Here is a 16,495-nt window from a genome sequence, read left to right as displayed (position 1 = left end):
GCAGATTTCAGCAGATACTTCACAGACTCAGTGAATAAACAAAAGTAGAAATGCTGACAGCCGTGAGTGTTAGTAATTGATAGGTACCCTGTTTCCCCGAAAATAAGACGGCGTCTTTTTTTTTTTGATAAACAAAACCGAGTTTATTTGTCCATTTCTTGCATTTGAAATACTTCTCGGTGACATCCTTGGCCTGAGACCCTCTGCCAAAGTCCGTAACCACCACACAACTGCAGCCAACCACTTCTCCGGGCTTTCTCTCTGGGTTTTATCGTGGCTGCTGTATTCCCCTAGTTTCTTGTTGTCAAGGTAATTAGGCTGATTTGGTGTTGGGCACAAAGGGCCTCTGCCAGCTGGACATACAGAGGCTCCTGAGTTGGAGACAAGCACAGAGAAGGGCTGAGCTGGGGCAGCCCGGAGAGTCCGCCCGCCGTGGTGGCTGAGGGCGGTCTTCAGTGCAGAGCAGCATCAGCCCCATGACACCTCCAGCAGCAATGCCCTCAGCCGTGGAGGGGGGTTAGGGACGGAGCCAAGATTTGAACGACCCAACGCCCCCCTCAGCCTCGCTCCGCCGCATCAGGAGAGAGAGTCCCTGCGCTGCTCTTCAGGTTCCTGCTCGGCAGGTGACATTCTTGTGCTTTGTGTCTCAGGCCTACGTGGTGGAAGACAGTAAGCAGCTTATTTTGGAAGGCCAGCATCATGTTGTTCTTCACACTGTGGGCAAAGAAGCCTGTTCGTATCCTCAGAAACAGGTACTCACAGTTCGCTTCCAGGCTTTCCTGTAAGCGGGGTCGGGGGAGGGGGGTAAGGTTGTATTTTTGATGAAGTCTGCCTTATGCAAGCATTTATGTTGGGATTTGAGTTGGTGGTTGGTTGAGAAGACTGATTAAAATTAGAAATGAACGTAAATTTCTTATAAAATTCACTAACCCCTTCTAAGAGTATTAAGATGCATTTATGGTTCCTATGGTATACTCTATTGAATCCAGAATTCACATTACATAAAGAGTTGCTTTGCTTGAGAGAACAATGTTCTCTCTATTTCCTCACTTGCAACAGGCCCACCCTGTAGTGGAATTCCAGGGGCATCTCTTAAAATGTAGCGGGCACCCTCTGGAGTGGGGTACAGCTGGTAATAGTGTTTAATGTGTTTTCTTATTTCTCCTGAAGTACTGTTTGATCTTACCAAAAAGTTCTCATCGTATCTGTGAACAAAGTTTAAGCACATTTAGTCCAGTAATTCAAATAGTTACCTTATATTGTTTTTATAAATAATAGATCTTAATTTTTAAGCTTTACATTAAAAAGGTAAACAGATGCTATACAACGGAATGAAGATATAGCCTTACTACTAAGCACTTTCACCAGATAAGAACCAGGACTTTTGAAATTATTGTTATTATGAATCCTTTTTACATATGAGGAAATTAAGTCTTAACTTTTTAACCAGCTTATCTAAGATCATAGAGCTAATATGTGAAGTTGCTGGAATTCATGGAGACAGCCAGTCAATGATTCTCTCTCCTTGATCTTTTTATCTATTTATCCCTCTTCCTTCCCTCTCTGAAACCAATAAAAATGTATTATTGTAACAACAACATTTCAGTCCAGCATATAATAAATGGGAAATGAATAAATAATTCCATATTCTGCTTTCTTTATCCTAAATTATATTGCAAATGATTCCAGCTGTTCGTTTAAAGAACAGCAGAAATAGTGTCTGCTGTACTTCGTTGGTTTTAACTCTGTACTCATTATAAGGCAGTGCTTTCATTGTCATGTATTTTTTCAGGAGCCACCAGAAATGGAACCATTAAAATTTTTCAGGCCGGAAAACACGGCTGTTTCTTCGAGACCCTCTGCAGAGCAGCTTTCCAGCCTCATTAAAACCAGTCTTCACTACCCGGAGTCACTTAGCCACCCATTTCATCAAAAAAGGTTCGAGGGTTTGTTTTTTGTTAACATTTTTATACAGCACATGCACACTTGACTATGGCATTAACCCAAATGCTGAAGGAGAAATTTAGATACTAGTTAATCTTTAAGTATTGGTATTAGTAATTTACCCTTGACTACAGTTCTCTGTGTTGCTGCTATGGTTAAAGACAGATAGTACCTCAGTTGCCAAAAGTTTCCATTTATTTATTTATTTAGTTAGTTAGTTATTTATTAAATATTTTATTGATTTTTTACAGAGAGGGATAGTTAGAAACATCAATGAGAGAGAATCATCAATCAGCTGCCTCTTGCACACCCTCCACTGGGGACGTGCCTGCAACCAAGGTAGGTACCCTTGACCGGAATCGAACCCGGGACCCTTCAGTCCGCAGACTGACGCTCTATCCACTGAGCCAAACCGGTTTCCGCAAAAGTTTCCTTTTAATGAGCAGGTTTATCAGTAAGTGAGAAACAAGGAAAAAATACTATATCACTTTGTATTTGTTTCGGAGACAGAAATTAAACCCAAAGCATGAATGCAATATAGACACATCAAAACAGTTCAAATTTCAACAGTATTAATGACTTAAGATTTACCAAGTGGTAAACTTCCAGAGGAAATGAAGAGGGAGGAAGTGCAGTTCCTAGATGTGTGGGTGAAGAATTGGCAGGAATGAATGAAGAGGAATAGGAAGCCAGGGCTGGGCTGGCAAGCCGGGAGCCTCGTTCCCAATGAAAGAGCTCCTGAGAGAGGGGCTGGAGGGAGAGGTCAGGCTTGTGTGCTGGCATTTCCATGATTTTTGTTTTCTCCATTGGACTTTTGTAGCTGAGATCGTTTACTTTTGTTTTCATATTGGGAAATAACCACCTAGAACTATTTTAGTGTTTTTTGTTTTTGTTTTTTAAGATTAACTATAATACATTGAAATAAAAAATGGTTTTGTGGATGTGTATATTCTGATATTCAGCCATTGTATTATTATGTTTTACTTTATATACACAATTTGTCTTAAGTGGTTTTGGGTCTCAGTTTTTCCCCTTCTTGAATCTAGTTGTTTTTAGGAGCTTCTTCTCTGTAAGGTATTCCTAAGTGTTATTTACTCAGAAGTCTGTTTTTAAAAACACACAGCTAATCATGTTTATTTTTCTTCCATAGCCTTTGTTTAGTACCAGTCACCCTTTTACTTTCCAATTGTTCGAAGGCTGATGTCGATGTCATAGTGGATCTTCGGCATAAAGCAACAAGGTAAAGGTTTATGTAGTGTACGGTTATTTCATAGTTTAAGGTTGGTTTGAGAGCAATTTAATATTTTGAAATTCTGCAAATAGTTACTAACATGGGTCAGTTCACTCAGGCTTTCTTCTGTTTGGGGTTGCAGAAGTATTACAAAGGGTTACGGAGGACTATCTTAGCGTAGGAGAGGGACAAAGTGGGAAGCACCTCCCGAGCAGAGCATTAATTTCACCAGAGCTAAAAGTTTTATAGAAGTTTGTTGGTGAGAAGGAACTCTAAAATTGAAAACCAGCAAGATTATGATAAAAAGTGTGTGTGTTTTTTAAGTTTTGTTTCCCTGATTATAAATAATACTTTAGAAAAATGCTGGTTCATACATCCGCATCTGATATCCCAACAGCTGGTGCTTTTTGGAATTCAGAAATTTGTGGATTGTTAGAAAATGGGAAACATACTCTCATTATTGTTGATTAATATCCCAGGAACGGAAGCAGCTCTCTGAAATTAAACACATTATGTGTATGATTATTTGTATTGTAACTAAGGAACTAATGACTTATCGGTAGATACCGAGTTGCTTTCCATTTTTCAGCATTATAAACAGTTTCAATAGTATAAGCATTCTTACATACACATGGGTTTTTATGTTATGGGTAGCCAGGTGATGGTTAAAAGCTCGGGTTTGAAAATTGGCTCCATCATTTGCTAGCTGCTATTTTGAGTGTTTTCTAAATAGTTGGCTTCATAAAATTATTTCTAGAAATAAAATTGCTAGATAGAAGGGACTTTGGGGATAAATTTATAAAGAAAAAACCCTTCAATGTATCCTCTCCCTTTTTCCTTAGTCCAGAATCATTGGAAGTCCATGGATCGTTTACGTGGCTCGGACAGACTCAGTATAAACTGCGGCTTAAAAGCGAGGAGATGCACAGCTTGCAGCTGAAAGCATGCTTTGTCCACACGGGTGTCTATAACCTTGGAACTCCGAGGGTGTTTGCCAAGTTATCGGACCAAGTTACAGTGTTTGAAACAAGTCAGCAGAACTCCATGCCTGCCCTGATCATCATTAATAATGTGTGACAGCTTGTAAAGTTGTACTGAAATCCACAAGAATCAGTTTATTTTACTGACTGACTTTTACAGCAGTATTTGAAATACCCAACTTGCTCTCGAGGTTGGTGTCGGATCACTGCAAAATACTTGTCAATTTGCTGATGATGTAAAGCACGTTGGACTGAGAAACTGATATTCTTCTTTTGTATTTCTTTAAACCTGGTAATAATTTACATGCTCATATTGCAGAATTTCAACATATCCATGCACCTTATTAAGCACCATCTTAAAAACCAGTGTCTAAGTCTGCTGTTACAACTTCCTGATGGTATGCGAAATCAGACAATTTTGAGGAAGGAAAGGCCTCGTTGGCAATACTCCTTTAAGCCTTCAGTCAAATTCCAGCTTTACTGTGAAGTTCAATAGAGTATGAAATCAAACTTTCCTGTCTTGCTTCACACGGTTCTCTAAAATCAGTTCTGAACTTTGGTTAAAAAGTCATGGTTCAGTACCTGGTGGTTCCCTATGGCTTATACATAACTTTGTAAAAAAAAAATTTTTCTGATGCTTTGAATATAGTTTTGAAAGGAGTTTGAGCTTTTTTTCCTCATTCATCTCAGCATAGTGTGCACTATTTCACAATATGAGATTTTTGTCCTTTAAATTATCATATTCTTTATTATGTAACTTTAACATTTGAGTTGATCTGTTTAAAATATAAATCTCAGTTAATAAAAATAAGCTTTTCAAAAATGTATTATATTTATAACAAATGTACTGTAAATAGAATAAAGACACACTATTCACTGTATACATTTATTAGATGTTTTTTTTTTCTATTCTGAGGACCTAATATATTTATTTAAAATGAATGCGAACTGTATTATGATGTCAGGCACCAGACCAGTTTCCTGAGAGAGCATGTTCTCCTCTTTGGGTCCAAAGTGAAGCACAGTCTGTTCCTGCAGTCCTTGCGACCTTGTTACACGTGGGCACGTGAGTCTCGCCGGCCAGTGTTGTGTCCGATGCCCAGTTACAAATGAGAAATCCTCTTCTGTCCGGGAGAAAGGAAGGCCCATGCTTGCGAGCCTGTTGGAATGACCACCTTGAAGACCGGTGCTGGCTATGGCCGACGAGGCCATTTAGCCTTCCTGCTGAAGCCAAGTAAAACTCTGAACAAAGTAAAAGAAAACATCCTAACAAAGAGTGACCAATATGCCAGTTATTAGAGGACCAAATCCAGAAGGAAGTCCAGAGAGATGAGACGCCAGTGGGACCGCTTTCCTTGAGTGAGTGACCACGTAGGAAGCAACAGCTGAGAGGCAGAGCGTGGCATTGGACATACGGGAAGAAGTACAGGTCAGGAGAAATCAAACCGAAGCAAGGCGAGGAAGAGGGTGGGAAATGGGTGAAAAAAATGAGTTCAGTGAGAGATCCTACCTGCTTATTTGGAGTCCTAGAAAGGAGAGAGGATAGGGCAAAAGCAGTGTTTGAAGAGATTCTTTGAGAATTTTCCAAGATGCACATCAAGTTAGAGATTCAAGTATTAATAGTTCGGTAAGTTCCAAACAGTACGAATAAAAGACCTGTGTGTCCAGATGCATCATGGTGACACGGTGGAAATTAAAGGAGGAAGCAATCTTAAATACAGACTACAAAACTTACTTGAATGGTAGTAATTCAACAAATATCCGACTTTCCACCAAAAAGAATGGAAGCCAGAGATAGCAGGGTGTCCTCAGAGAATTGAAACCAGCTGCTAGTCCAGAATTCTCTACTCAGCAAGAATTCTTTTCAGAATGGAAGTGAAACTAAGATAGGTTCAGACAGACAAACCCAGGGAGTTGCCTTCCCGGTGGCCGCAGGACAGTGGTGCCTGTTCAAATCAAAATGTTCCATGTGTTATCCAAATAAGTGCAGATCAGCTGGGAGAGCAGGTGAAGCCACACCTCGCGCGCTCAGCATAACTAGACAGATTGTTGCTAGCCTGACACCTGTCCGGGAAGGTTGGTACTGATTCCCACCTGGCTATCGGCCTCTCCTGGGAGCTTTTGTGGTGAGTGAAGGAGGGGAAGACTGATCCGGAAAGATAAGAGAACTGGGTAGAAAATAAAGAGAACAGAGGACTTCAGGGTGAGTTGGTCACTAAACACAGAAGCTGACACTGAAAGTCTGAGGAGAGAGCTGGTGGAGCAGAGCTCTGGTGATAGGCAGGCGTTTGAGGCTCTGCAGCGGCAGGAGGAGGGACCATCACACAGTTAAGGACACGCCTCCTGACAGAACGGACCTCATCAGTCAGCTACTTGGACTATGGAGTATGTTGAGGCTTGTGCAGCCCAAATAACGTTCAATCTCAACTGGAATTCTCCCATTCAACTTTCGCACCCTTAGGCCCCATTTCCAGAAGACTCCGTGAAGTGGCACACCCCAGCCTGTCTTCCAAAGGCCAGGCTTGCCAGCAGTTTGTGGAAGCAGTGCCTCCAGGGAGGAGAGGAGGCTGGTGGGGCTGCGGGAGGCGGGAGGGTCTAAGGGAAGTGGTAGGAAGCTGGAGAGAAATGTGGCCCATTTCATCCTTTTCCTCAGGTCACACCTGTTCGGGAAGGCTCCACCGCAGGAAACTGGGTGCCATGTCCTCTGCCCACCGCCCAGCCATGTCAAGTTTGACTGCTTTGACACTGAGTGGCATTGTCTTTGTATCTGGGGAGCCTGGGCAAGAGACAAGGAGGGGAAACGAGTGGCCAGCATAGGGCGAGGGGATGCCTCGTTCCTTCCGAAGGCGGGTTTCGTTTAGTGCGTGAGCCATCGACCAGAACAAGTGGTCATTGAAGGAGCAAGGTCTGTGAATACGTTGGGTGGGTTAATACTTCCCAGGCAAGATCTTTTAATGTGTCCTTAACTGGTTTTGAAGTGTGTGATGGTGTGTTATCATGAAGCAAAATTACTTTGCCTCCGAAACCGGTTTGGCTCAGTGGATAGAGCGTCAGCCTGTGGACTGAAAGGTCCTGGGTTCAATTCCAGTCAAGGGCATGTGCCTTGGTTGTGGGCACATCCCCAGTAGGGGGTGTGCAGGAGGCAGCTGGTCGATGATTCTCTCTCATCGACGTTTCTAACTATCACTCTTCCTCTCCGTAAAAAATCAATTAAAAAAAAATATATATATATATATATATATATATATATATATATATATATAAAATTACTTTGCCATGTCTACTAGCACATTCTGGTCTTTTCACGATCAAAGCAAAATTACTTTTTTTTGGGTTCAAATTGATTATTTATTGTTGGCAGCGATCAGTATTAATGGTTACACCTGGTTTTAGAAGCTCATAATACACCACACCTTCCTGATCCCACCAAACGGAGAGCTTTGTTTTCTTTATGAAGCGATTTGGCCTTGCAGTTGATGTTGGTGGTTGACCTGGATCAACCCAGGATTTTGTGCGTTTGGGATTCTCAAAATAAATCCACTTTTCATTACCAGTCACAATTCAATGCAAAAAAGACTTTCGTGCAGTTGAAGCAACATTTTGCTGATGACTTTGGTTTTCCATTTCTATTCAGTTGGTGTGGCACCCATTTTCCTTCCTTTAAAATCGTTCCCATTGCTTGTAAACGATCGGAAATTATTGGTTGAGTAACATTGAATCTTTCTGCAAGTTGTTTTTGAGTTTGACACGCAACTTCATTCAATAATGCTTGCAATTGTTGGTCTTCAGACTTTTTCGGTTGACCTGGATGTTCTTTGTCTTTCACATAGAAACCATCACTTTTAAAACGTTGAAAGCAGTGTTCACAAGTATCTTGAGATGAAGCATGTTCACCATATGCTTCCCGAAATATTCAGCAGCACTTTTCTTCACAATAAAATAATACATTAAAACTTCTTGCAAATGCTTTTTTCTTTTGGCACGAAATTTGACATTTTTAAGCATAAATATATCTATGGTGTTAACACCTTCAGCAAATTTGACATGAAGTTTTGAAGCTTGCTGTCAATACAACAAAACAGTACACATATCAAATCGCATATATATCAACATATGGGTAACTCCATCTATTGAAAAAAAAATCCTCATTATTAACTGATATACCTATAGTAAAACCTAACAAGTGCCATCTATGTCCACTAGAGGGCACCTGGAATACAATATTGCATCAATGCTATCTTTACAATTTGCCTTTAAAATTTTGAAATTAGTATTTTATTACGAGATAGTATTTGGTGGAGTTGGAGTTTGCATTACACATTTTTTTTGTGGCTACAGAGAATTAGAACCAGGCAAGTTATATGATAATAATTTACCCGCCTAAGATACCAAAGATAAGGCTTCATTAAAACAGTTGCCGACATTTCAGTAGCTTTTATCTCATCCATCCAGAAAATCAAGACGGATGGCTTTTCTTGAAATTTTTATATTTTAAGACAAATTTTCATTGTTCACAGTGTCATTTAATTTGTCACAAAGCAGTCTAAAATGGAGGCTCAAGTAGAAAATTGTTAAATCATTTAATCCTTTGATCAAATGTGGGTTAGAGTTCCTCTGTCCGGCTTGTCAGCTGTGGCCAAATCTCTTTGCTTCCTTATAATACAGGATTTTTAATGGCATTGAAGCGAGGTTGTGGGTTTTAAAGTGCTTGGAACATGGGGTTGAATGCACAGTAAATCCTGGCTACCTGGCTAAATGCTGTGTTGGTGAGCCACGCGTCTCAATGCACCTGGAGGACTCCTGCCTGCGGGAGGTGGCAATACTGAGCGAGAGGATGCAAGGAGAGGCCCCGACTGGGAGGGCAGAATTGACCAGTTTGAGTCCGTCACTGGGCAGCTCTCTGAAGTGTCTCCCAGTTACCCAAAAGTCAAAGTCGGGCGCTGGTTAGAAGTTGGCATACATAATCTTCCAAATTTTAACACAGAAGTTGGTTATAAACTAAAACATTGGTTTCAAAGTCAGCACCAGGATTGAGGATTACACCTGGGTGTTTACAGGTGGGCGGTGATAGTTTCTAAGCAGTAAATGAGGGGTGCGAGTGGAGTGGGTGAGTTTACTGCGGATGACAGGCCATCATCTCTGCAAACGAGGCTGCGTGGGGAGATCTGGCGGGAGCAGCTCCCACCGGCTCTCCTCTTGACCTTGGGAAAGTCGGAGCCCACCACCTGCGTTTCCCCCTCGGTGTGCCTGCAGGGGCTCCCTCTCGTGGGAGGTGGTGAGGAGAGCTGGCTTAACTCCATTCATGTCTTAGCTCAGTGACTGAGCGGCAGTAAGTATGCAATCTGTGATTATTTTTAGACATGCTTTACGTAAATCCCATTTGAGAATGTTCTTCGTGAGCCCTCTATTAGATGCATTTCAAATGCTCTCTGAGCCATAAACCCATAATCAATTCTGTGGGTAGCAACCACTGTGCTATTTTAAGTTCCCAATTTTGTTCAAGATTATCGGCTTTATTTTGATTGCAGGCTTGGGCCGCATGTACGTCAACCATGAGATTTGCTTCCTTCAGATCATCTCTTAATATGCAGGATACACACTGGAAATTCTTGCTGAGTTGGATTGATTAAATTTCCCGTGTCCATGGAAAGCTGAATGGATTTTGTGATTAACACTCTGGCTCTTGGATGGCTCTAATAGAACATATGGGGTGCTTCGTAAATGACAAATACCCCCAATCCTGGCATTTAGTTTAATAGAAAACACGAGCTTTTAAAACTGAACTCACTCACTTGCATGCCTAGAAATTCATTTGTAACAGGTGTCGCCTTGCAAACTTTTTCTTGATGTGACAGGTGCCGCTGTCACTCTGGGCTTGTGCTGTATACCCAGCCCTCTCTTGGTATCTGAAGGCACTCCTCATACGTTTTCCTTAAGAGGGAAACCACTATGTTTTCATTAGAGGTAGGAGGCCTTGTTATAAACGAAGGAGTGTGTGAGGGTAGTTTTCTCTTCTTGCCTTCACTAATAGACTTGGTTTGATGCTGCTTTCTTATTTCTTAGTTTCTGGCATTGAAAAATACAGTATTTTACCATAAAACAATCCAAAAACCTTACTCTGTCCAAGAAAATGGTTCCCCGAAGCATCGCAAATGCCATGAGCCATAGAAAGTCAGGTGAGCCCTGGCTGGTGTGGCTCAGTTGGTTGTGCATCGTCCCGTGCCCCAGGGGTTTGACAGTTCGATTCCCGGTCAGGGCACGTGCCTGGGTTGTGGGCTCCATTCCCAGCGTGGATATTAGTGTACATTGGCCTTTTCCAACGGGTAGTGCACGGTGGTTGTTCTCTGCATGAGGAATTTCACTCTCTTCTACCGTTAGCTCCAGCCTAATATAATTTACTCTGTTCCCATTCCCATGCCCCCACTGTCTCCAAACAGCTGTCTGTCCTCGCTGCCAGGAAACAGAGGGAGAGGCCTGAAATGTTCGTTAGTGCTTTCTCTTCTCTTTGGGGAAATGAGAGCAGCGTGAATGTGAGCATTTCCCAGATAAACACAGACAGACACGGAGCACACTCATGGGTGCCAGAGGGGCGAGGGTTGGGGAACTGATTGAAAAAAGTGAAGGCATTGAGAAGTACTGATCGGTAGTTACAAAATAGTCCTGGGGGTGTAAAGTATAGCAAATCTATAATAATAAAAGCTCAGTATGCTAATTAGACCGGACAGCCAAACGACCTTCTGGACTTCATTCTGGATGAAGCTGTGGTGGTGGGGGCCGAGGCAGAGGCAGTTAGGGGCTACCAGGCAGGCAGGCAAGTGAGCGGTTAGGAGCCAGCAGTCCCGAATTTTGAGAGGGATGTCTGACTGCTAATTTAGGCCCAATCCCACATGGGATCCGGTAGTCGGACATCTGCTGAAGGGTCCCAGGTTTTGAGAGGGTGCAGACCGGGCTGAGGTCCCTCCCCCCTTGTGCATGAATTTCATGCACCGGGCCTCTAGGATAGTCAATAAGACTGTAATAAGTAGGTATGGTGCCAGGTGGGTACTGGGAATATCAGGGAACAACTTGTAAAATATGTGATTGTCTAGCCACTGTGCTGCACACCTGAAACATACAAAATCATACTGAATGTAAGCTGTAACTGAAACATAAAATAAAATAAAAATAAGCGTTCCCACTGCCCCAACTGCACACAGATATTCTTCTGAGCAGAGGGTGCCATTTCTGCAAATTAATCTCCTTTGAATGTAAAGATAAGAAGCTAACGCCCCTAAACTCTCTTTAGTGCACATGTGTCAAACACAAGGCCCGCGGGCCAAATCCGTCCCGCCAGGCCTTGCAATGTGGCCCACACCGCGCTGTCATCACTGCACTCGGCTGCGTTTCCATCACAATGACAGTTTATGACTGTTCAGTAAACCATTCGGCCCGCGATTTAGGCTGGATTTTAGATTTTGGCCCCTTCTCTGATTGAGTTCGACACCCCTACTTTAGTGTGTTCCCGGACTCTTGCAAAGCTGTTGCACAGTGAAATGCACACAGTGGGAGGGCTTGGTGAGCCCTCCGCCCGTGAAACAGCGGCTCAGGGAGGCGGAAGCAGTTTGAAGAGGCAGGCCTGGGGGTCAGCGCAGCTCGGGAGCGGGGGGGCTCGGTGTTGGAGACAGGGCCTGCTGCAGGCTGCAGCTGCCGTGAGAGGTTCATTCTCTGTTCCCATGGCCTTCGCCCTTACCCAGGTCTCGGTTTCGTGGGTGATTCAGAGACTTTCCGTTTCATTGAACTCGTAACAGAGAGAAGTCGTAATGACACAATTAGGATCTTAATTTTTCATGCTGAGGAACAGGCTGTCTTGCTGATTCTATAATCACAGCAACAAGCAAACAAACGCGTGTTTATTCAATTTGTTAGAAAATTGGGGACCTCACTGGAGCAGCTGGCTGTCTTCGCCAGACGTAATCGTGATGAACGATCTAACGTCTTCAGTGAATTTGAAAACACCCTGGATGAGACAGATCTGTGACGAAGAGGCAGGATTGTTAGGTTGTCCTGGGTACCTCAGAGCTCTCCCTCGGGAGCCTGGAGCTCTATTAATAAATCCCACTGGCTGGTGAGGTGTTCCTCGGTCAGCAGTCCGCTCTCAAAATCAGCCGAGGGAGCAGCGAGAGTGTAAAGCAGCAGCGTGACTCTGACGGTCCCGGCCGCAATGATGAGTGAACCTGGGGATGCATGTTCAGCTCCTATTTTTCATTCGTTTGTTTTGTTTTTTTAAAAATATGGTTTTGTTGATTTCAGAGAGGAAGGGAGGAGAGAGAGAGAGAGAGCAGCCATGATGAGAATCATTGATTGGCTGCTTCCTGTAGACCCCCTACTGGGCATTGAGCCACAGCCCCGCATGTATCCTGACCAGGATTCGAACTGCGACCTTTTGTTCATAGGTTGACACTCAAACCACCGAGCCACGCCAACCTAGTTCCGCTGGGGAAGGTGGCGGACACGATATTAAACTGACTTGGAAAAATCCCCTTTAACCTGTAATTCCTCTGTAAACACGTTCTCCCCAAGGAAATCTCCCCGCAGACACTGCTCACCGGGAGGCCTGGCCGCTCCGCGCTGTGCGCACGCTCTTTGCTGCCCAGCAGTCTGACCATCAGCACCGTCACCGTCCCTCCTACAACCCCAGTGAACCCTGGAAGGCATTCTCCCTGACAGAGTAACAATTGCCGTTGTCTTTCAGTGCCAGTTTGTGCCGATTCAGGGGCAGGAACACATGTTTATCGCCTAAATGTTTTATTTTGGTAAGAGTACATCTGCTATGGAATATGAATCTGGAAATGAGTCTAGGAATAATTTGTGAGGCCATCTGATCTCTAGCCCTTACATTTTCATGGAAGACAACATGTTAAAGCAGACGACATATAAGCCCACCGACTCTATTTCTACCAGCTCGGATGCCTTCTTTTTAAAATATATTTTATTGATTTTTTTACAGAGAAAAAAGGAGAGAGAGTTAGAAACATCGATGAGAGAGAATCATCAATCAGCTGCCTCCTGCACCCCCCTCCCCCCCCAACTGGGGATGTGCCCGCAACCAAGCTACATGCCCTTGATCGGAATCGAACCAGGAACTCTTGAGTCTGCAGGCCGACGCTCTATCCATTGAGCCACACCGGTTAGGGCTCGGGTGTCTTCTTAAAGGCCAGAGTTTGATGTTTTAAGCATCAGTCCAAAAAATGCCTCGTGAAAATAAATTTTTAGAGAATCTTTTCCCTGGTCAAATATTGAAAATAATGCTCTAGGCTTCTTATGCCTCAACCACTGGTCTACTTAAAAGTTCTCAGTCTGGCCAAAACCGGTTTGGCTCAGTGGTAGAGCATCGGTCTGCGAACTGAAAAGTCCCAGGTTCGATTCCGGTCAAGGGCATGTACATCAGTTGCGGGCACATCCCCGGTAGGGGGTGTGCAAGAGGCAGCTGGTTGATGTCTCTCTCTCATTGACATTCCTAGCTCTCTATCTCTTTCCTTTCCTCTTTGTAAAAAATCAATAAAATGTATTAAAGATAAAAGTTCTCAGTCTGTTTACCGTGAAAGGCAGCGAGAAAGCCGACAACAGCTCTAAGTATCTGGTGCAGTTTGCCATGCGATGCCATAGCTACCTGTTACCCAGGGCACCGTGCCAGAGTTTTGGATGTTGACAGAGAAAGTTACTTCCAAAAGGATTCCGTACCTGAGCTCTTCCAATGAGGGTAGATGTCTATGGAAATAAGCAATTCACTGTCATGCAGGCCAAGAAGGATGGGTTAACTATTGAGAACAGTGATGGAGGTACAACATAGGGCTGAACACACACTCTCCCCCATGCATCAAGTGTTGATGGAGAATGATATCAAGACTTAACATGTCCTTCCGAAACCGGTTTGGCTCAGTGGATAGAGCATCAGCCTGCGGACTGAAGGGTCCCAGGTTCGATTCCGGTCAGGGGCATGTACATTGGTTGCGGGCATATCCCCAGTGGGGGGTGTGCAGGACGCAGCTGGTCGATGTTTCTCTCTCATCGACGTTTCTAGCTCTGTATCCCTCTCCCTTCCTCTCTGTGAAAAATCAATAAAATATATTAAAAAAAAAAAAAAAAAAAAGACAACGTGTCCGTAGTAGGTACCTTTCCATCAAAGGTCAGTATTCAGGGGTATTATGAGAGTCGGTATCTTACAGGTCAATGAAAAGATCACACACGAGATGAGCTAGAATAGGTAGATGGTGCTATGGCTTCTCGACTTCTCCCGGAGACTGGTGTTGCTGGCTGTCTTTCTGGGCCTGGGTGCGTCTCTCCTGGCAGCACACTAACGTCCTAGGTACCCGTGGTGTGCAGACGTGCGGGACCGTCACGAAGTCACTCCCCACAGCCAAGAACCCAGAGAGGCGTGTTCCGGAGGCCGCTGGGCTCCTGCCCGCCACCTGGCATGTCATCGGGGCCGGTGGGCCTCTCGCGGCTGGAGCCTCAGGGCCCAGGTGTATGGCTTCTCCCTGTCCCTCTCCTTCCTGGGTAACCCTTCCCTGACCCCGCTCACCGCACCCGGGCCAGGTCAGGACACAGCCGCTCATTAAGTCGCTGCCAGGCAATCCCAGGCTGTGAGCCGGCGGCTGGCGTAAATTACAGGTGTGGTGCCTCGTTACTCAGTTTAACAGCAGTTTCGAGCATAAAACTTTCTTTCCGGCGCTCCCTGCCATCACTCTCATCACCGGCCCCAAGGCCCACTTCTAGAATCTTCTGATGGCAGCACTCCGCTCTGGGGCCCGGGTTCACGCTGCCCTCCAGCTTCACGGTTGGCCAGGTGGCTGCGGGTTTGGGGAGCTGTGAGCCCACAGAGTGGTCACGGGCGAGCTAGCCATACTTTTGATGAAAACAACAACAACAACAACAACAACCCACTCAGAGATGTTTCTGACTTATGTCAGTCCTATTTCTTTCATTTGGAAATAATAGGGCTTGAAAAATGAGTGAGAGTTTACCAGGTGGACAAGCGGGGAGAGAGATTCTACTCATGGGGCCAACACGGTCCAAGAGAGCGAAGAAGGATGGAGAAACGTTGTTCTCCAGAACATGGTGCATGGGCAGGCCTTGTGGATAGCTCCCCGTGGTAGTGGAGTCATGTATGATGGCTTTGGAGTTTGGGGAGAGAGAGGGGACACGAGGGAGATACTGGCCATGATGGTGACGTTGAGTGGTGTGGGATGTCATCTTTCCTCAGTGCGGCCCCCGATCTTAAGTGACCTCACTAGACTTAAGAGAGGCTGGATGCCTGGGATTTTTTGTGGATTCCAGTCTTAGGGAGGAGTTGAGACAATGGGGCCAAAGGCAAGAGAACAGGCACAAGGAACCATCACGAGCGCATTTTTGTAAGAATTGTTAGGATGCCTCTTTGGGCCTGGGTGGATGCTGTGTGTAAAAAAGAGGCGTTGCAGCCAGCTGGTGTGGCTCAGTGGTTGCTTGTCAATCTATGAGCCAGGAGGACACGGTTCGATTCCCGGTCAGGGCACATGCTTGGGGTGAGGGCTTGATCCCAGAGTGGGTGTGCAGCTGATCAACGGTCTGTCTCATCATTGATGTTTCTCTCTCTCTGTCCTTCTTCCTTTCTGAAATCAATAAAAAATATGTTAAAAAATAAGAGGCACTGCATCTCCTCAGCAGTTGGGGCTCTCCTCTTCATTCCTCCGCACCAGGTGAACAGCTTCGAGGGCAGAGGGGAGCACTGCTGGGTCGCACCTCTCACCTCCCTGGCTGGACCACCTCTGCCTGCACAGCTGGCACTAGTCCACGTGGCAGCACCAACCGCGAGGAAGCACACATGGGCATTCACAGGGCACAGGCCTTTTTTGATGCAAAAAAGATAATTTTTCTAAAAGAATCTTGGTTTTGCTTAACCAATTCTATCATTCCCATAAGTCTTCAAGCCCTCTAGTTTCTTCAGATTAGTAATTAGTTATAAAAGTACTAGAGGCCCGGTGCATGGAGGGTGGGGGGCCCTCAGCTCAGCCCAGCCTGTACCCTCTCCAATCCAGGACCCCTCGGGGGATGTCCAACAGCTGGTTTAGGGATTGGGCCTAAACTGGCAGTCCGACATCCCTCTCATAATTCTGGTCTGCTGGCTCCTAATCGCTCACCTGTCTGCCTGCCTGGTTGCCCCTAACTGCCGCCCCCCCCGCAGCTTGGTTGCCCCCAACTGTTCTTCCCACCCCCACCCCCCACCCCCACCCCCACCTGCCGACCTGGTTGTCCCTCACTAGCCACCCTGCAGGCCTGGTCATAGGCAGCCATCTTGTGGGGGCATGATGGTCAAATTGCATAT

The 16,495-nt window shown here is 44.9% G+C and overlaps 1 protein-coding gene across 12 annotated transcripts in view; it reads left to right on the top strand.

Moving 5' to 3' along the window:
• The window catches only part of TRAPPC8 (trafficking protein particle complex subunit 8), a 67,477-nt gene extending 62,441 nt beyond the window's left edge, over nucleotides 1-5,036 (top strand). For all 12 annotated transcript variants that reach the window (XM_045574851.1, XM_036419813.2, XM_045574855.1 and 9 more), the window contains 4 exons: nucleotides 651-752; nucleotides 1,793-1,938; nucleotides 3,095-3,184; nucleotides 4,018-5,036. In XM_045574851.1, coding sequence (XP_045430807.1) covers nucleotides 651-752; nucleotides 1,793-1,938; nucleotides 3,095-3,184; nucleotides 4,018-4,252 — 573 coding nt within the window. In that variant the 3' untranslated portion in view covers nucleotides 4,253-5,036. The remainder of the gene's footprint in view (nucleotides 1-650; nucleotides 753-1,792; nucleotides 1,939-3,094; nucleotides 3,185-4,017) is intronic.
• The last annotated feature ends 11,459 nt before the right edge of the window (nucleotides 5,037-16,495 follow it).

This window comes from Pipistrellus kuhlii, unplaced genomic scaffold (genome assembly GCF_014108245.1).
Source record: "Pipistrellus kuhlii isolate mPipKuh1 unplaced genomic scaffold, mPipKuh1.p scaffold_m20_p_6, whole genome shotgun sequence".
Lineage (NCBI taxonomy): Eukaryota > Metazoa > Chordata > Mammalia > Chiroptera > Vespertilionidae > Pipistrellus > Pipistrellus kuhlii.
The sequence above is the reverse complement of the archived record's forward strand: the minus strand, read 5'-3'. Positions and strand labels throughout refer to the sequence as shown.